A 4,903-nucleotide genomic window follows, 5' to 3' on the forward strand; every position below is an offset into this window, starting at 1 on the left:
AAGTCCTACTTAGTTTTTGTAGAAATTTATAACTAAGTCAACGGTACCATCTGCAGGTCTAAGAAAATGGTTCTTGTCATTGTGCATGATGATTATATCCTTGAGAAGGGAAGACTACACGAAGAAGAAGCATGGTGTTCTTTCAGCAGGTGGCTTCTATTGAACAATGCATTGTAATTTGTGGTCCGATCTGTACATGGTTGATGGTTGGTATAAGCTGTTTGGTGAGCTGATTCATATTATTTGTTAGCTATCATGCTTCTCTCATATTTGTTATCAACAACTTGATTATTTGTGTTTATTTGGTTCAATGAGCTTAGTTCAGTAATTTTCTTATTAACTTCTTATGCAGATCATATCTGGTGTTGAATATTGCCATAGGAAGATGGTTGTTCATTACTGTAGCTAATATTTTGTCGAATTCACATTTCACAATCTAATTCCTTTTTCGTTTACCCCTCATGTTGTAGGGTTTATTGGTACAGTTATTTTGGTTATTGATTGTTGGCTGGCCTTTGCCTACTTTCTAGGATTTCTTGGTATGTTCTTTTTATCACAGATGATATTTATCAATCTATTATTAACCAGCATATTTGAACTTGTATCCATAGACTGTGTAATTAATTCAGTCTTCTCCTGAATAACTGGGTTTGTGAAGTTTGTGTCCATGATAGCTACCCTGAGGGGTGCATGGGGTGTAGGCCCTAATTACCTGAACTGGTGTCAGATCACAACAAGCACCGATGAAATTTTCCCTAATACAGTCTTCTCCTCAACCATCGATTAGTAAAAACTGTCACTCCTCTCAACTGGTGTCAGATCACAACAAGCACCGATGAAATTTTCCCTAATACAGGTTGTCAATTTCCTTGTCCGATTCAAGTCCATTTGCAGCATAGCCGAGCTTGATAGCTTGAAGGTTTCTGGTGACGTCTGGTTTGGCTCTGGAATTACACTCAAGGTAAACTTTGTTCTGGTACTACAATGTTTCCTTTCCTCCATAGTTGTGCTTGAGAGATAAAGAGAGAGCTCTCAATCTTGGTTTTTTTTGTAAAAGTGGTTGTTCTGTTTGGAACTGTGGTGTGGGTTCGTTAATTATTGGCTTGTGGTTGTTCTTCTATTCTTTTTGTTCTGAAGGTTGTTCTTCACTTGCCTTACAGCGGCACCTATGATCAGCTTCCATATAACTACAGTCTAAGACGCTCTCCTCTCCCTAATCCCTAATATCAGTATGCAAACAACGAAAATTTATTGTGACAAGGCAGCTGTTCGGTTGTGTAGTACAAAGCAAAAAAGGTATACTTGCATACTTTTGTTCTCTTTCAGTTGGTTTATTACTTACTGAAAGCATTTGGTAAAACATCACTTATGAAAATGATTATTAGTGTAGGTGAACTGGAGCTGAGCTTCTGCTGTCAACAATTCTTCTTGTGAGCATTGATCCTTACCATTTCATTGATCTGAGTATGGAAGATTTCAAGATTGGCCCTGATGCATATCCTGATGGCAATTTGTTTACACAACTTTTTATTAACTAAAATATATGAATAGTTACGTGAATAGCAGGCTTATGTCTACATATCTGATCAATAATTGATATAGAACCAGTCCACAATTTTCAAGGTTGACATCCTGATTATGAGACATACAACATACCTTGAGCCACATTTCTTCAGTAATGACCTTTAACCTACATGCCATTGAAACTTTTTTACGGGGGTGAGGGACACCTTGAGACTTGTAGTGGTAGGTATGGAATTGTGGTGTGGGTTCGTTAGTTATTGGCTTGTTGTTGTTCTTCTATTCTTTTTGGCAGAACCACGGAGAAACAGGCTACCCCTTAGGTTCTTAATAGTAGTAGAGATATGTGCTGGCGCGGCAGGAGGCGGGCTAGGCAATGGCGGGTGGCGACCAGTCGAGCCAGGACTCCAGGTCGGCACTGGTAGGTTCGTAGCAGTTTTGAGCTTCTGGTGAGGACATTTGATAGTGAAAATGATGATTTAATGATTCAGAGTGAGTTATTCACTTGTTCTATTGTTTATGCTGCTGTAATCTGCCACCAGAAGTTTAGAGAGCAAATATTGGTTGAGAATTTACTGGTTCATGGTGCCATTGCAGCATTGCTATCAATTTGCAAAATGAAGAACAAACCAGTTAATTTAAGAAAAACCTTGGCCAACTTGAGAGGTTCGTATCACTAGCAACCAAGTGTTGCTAGGATGAAACTGATGACAGGCCTTCCATGTGGGAGATTGTTGGAGAACTTGAGCTCATCTTGAGGATGATGCTTGAAGAGGACCTGATTCTGCTAGAAACCTCAGAGACATACTCGACCAATGTTAGTAAGTCGTCATCATCAGCGACCGAGATCCTCTTCGTCTCGTCACAGGCCTCTAGGAGTCTTGATGCGAGCAGCGCCATGATCTCTGGAAGGGTAACCCATCGGTAGACATGGTGTAATTCTTGTGAATGTGCAAGTTTGTTCTGTAACATTATAGGGTTACCACTCCAGGTGGTGTCTTTTATGAATTATTCAGGCAAACGTACACTAGATATATCTCATAATACACAGGAACATAACCGCCATTGGCTTCTTTAACCTTCTGATATGTTAATATGCTTTCTGTAAATGAATACAACTTTGAGTACTGACATGTTTAGGGTCCATTATGTGTTTAGAAGTAAGAGTAACAAGGTTTTTGATAGGATCTGGATATCCATTTTAATTCGTTCTGTTCAATTAAGTTACTAGAAAGGGGGAAAGGCTATAAAAGATCCTTTTGTTTCTTTTGCAATGGAGGAATGAGAATGAAAACAAAAAAAATGTTTCCCTTTTTGCTAATTCTTTGTAATTGTTTCAGATGTATTAAACTGTTTCCTAGAATGATGTTTTGATACTCAGTTGTAGATGATGAATGTCAGAAAAAGGGTGCAGTGGATGCTGCTAATGTTTAGCTCACTTGTATTTTATTCTTATGTAAAATTGCTAGCTACTATTTGCATTGTACACACTACATGTTTTTATATTGTGCACTTGTATCGTTTCTATTTCACGCTCTCTCACCCGCTTCTTTTCATGCTCCTCCGGATATACCATTAACACAAAGATAAATAAACACAAGGACACTAACATTTATTGGAATATTTTGTATATCGTTGCAACGCACGGGCACCTACCTAGTATATATATATATATAAATTCTTCGTCTCAAACGCTCAAACTGTGTCTTATAAAACGTCGTCTAAATCTCTCTCTTGTAGATTTTATACTTTAGACAATAAATTAATTAAAAGTAAAATATGTAGAATATTTAAGTGTACAATAAATAGCATAGGTATTTAACAAATAGAGAACGTCCGTGTCGAGTACACGGCCAGATGGAACTGCCAAGTGCCTAGGAAGGTTAAGATCCTCGTATGGAAATTAAGTAGTCTCTCGCGACAAACATTCGAGAACGGGGCGAGCCTTATTCCACGCAACAGCCAACAGCAGAAGGGAAGGCGCGCGGCTTGGAACCAAAACTGAAGCGTGCGTGTCATCGCTGGTAATGCATCTCGTCGAGGATGACGACGAGCGCGACGACGAAGGCGTAGTCGATCCCCGGGTTGACGGTGACGCTGTACGAGTTCTTCCCCAGCAGCGCGCTGACCACGCTGAACCGCCGGTCGATCTGCAACGCCAACCGAACCAACAAACAATACGTGTCAGTCCAAGAACGGGTGGGTAGGAGGAGGGAGAGCCGAGAGCGCACTTGCCTTGGCGATGACGGTGTCGGAGTCGCCGAGGGAGACGGCGCAGGCGCCGTCGTGGTAGCTGCCGGTGATCCTGAAGTCGCAGGCCTGCTCGGCGTCGTTGCTGGCGAGGAAGACGCTGACCTTGGTGGGCCCCCGCAGCTGGATCACGGACGGCTTCACGACGCTGAACATGAGGTCCCGCCGGCGGGTGCTGTCGCCCCGGAACACCTTCCACCGCGTGTTCAGCATCAGCGCCTGCGTTCTCATCGCCGTCCAAGCAGCGCAAGGTCATGACTCGACTGGAGGAGCTATAGCCCCCGACACCGACAGGACAGATCGAGCGAGCGAGCGAGAGGCGAAGGAACCGAACCGATTCTTGGACGGTGAGGACGGGGCGGCGGTCGGCGTCGACGAGCACGCAGCGCCGGCGCAGGCTGAAGAGCACGCCGTCGACGCGCAGCACGGGCGCGCCCGTGGCCGCGTCCGTGACGGCGAAGTCGCTGCCGGACATGCTCAGCGCCTTGGCCACGGCCAGCGTGGCCGCGCCCGCCGCGCAGAACCGCGCGTCCACCACCGCCAGCGCCGGGACCGCCTCCGTATCCATCGCCGCGCCGCGCGCAGGCACGGGCTAGGGAGGGCCGCCGCACCCGGACCGACGGCTGCGGCGAAGGGCGGACGCGACGCGATGCGACCCCAGGCTCGCCAAGTTTGACCAGGTAGGCCCGGGAGTCGGCAGGCAGCCCGATAGCCTCTAGTAGTAGCAGCAGCCTCGGCGGTACGCCTCGGCGGTACTGGCAATGGCAGCTTCGGTTTCCACCGTCAAATTTGACTAAACAAATACTCCCTCCGTTTCTTTTTATTTGTCGCTGGATAGTGTAATTTTGCACTATCCAGCGACAAATAAAAAGAAACGGAGGGAGTACCAAGTACTCCGCAGCTTGGCTGGCCGACAACACGGTTTCAGATCGCGCTGCTGCATCTAGATCTGGGATCCTTCTAACAAATGAAAGGAGCCGGATTCTTCAGCAAAGACAAATCTGTGTGCCGCGTTCACTTCGTCAGGTAGTAGTAGTAGTAGTACACGTGTGAGCGGCAGAGGCGGTGAATGGAGGAGTATGTGGACACGCTTTTTCTTTCGGCGTTCCTTGTTCTTGAGCTGAGTGATGGC

General features: G+C 45.4%; 1 protein-coding gene across 1 annotated transcript; it reads right to left on the bottom strand.

The window, feature by feature from the left end:
* Positions 1-3,255: 3,255 nt before the first annotated feature.
* On the bottom strand, positions 3,256-4,521 carry LOC100277656 (uncharacterized). Its single transcript, NM_001151165.2, is given in 3 exon segments — positions 3,256-3,671; positions 3,757-3,990; positions 4,106-4,521. Coding segments are annotated over 3 exon segments (603 nt in total). The 5' UTR covers positions 4,340-4,521; the 3' UTR covers positions 3,256-3,536.
* Positions 4,522-4,903: the final 382 nt, after the last annotated feature.

This window comes from Zea mays, chromosome 1 (assembly GCF_902167145.1).
Source record: "Zea mays cultivar B73 chromosome 1, Zm-B73-REFERENCE-NAM-5.0, whole genome shotgun sequence".
Taxonomy (NCBI): Eukaryota; Viridiplantae; Streptophyta; class Magnoliopsida; order Poales; family Poaceae; genus Zea; species Zea mays.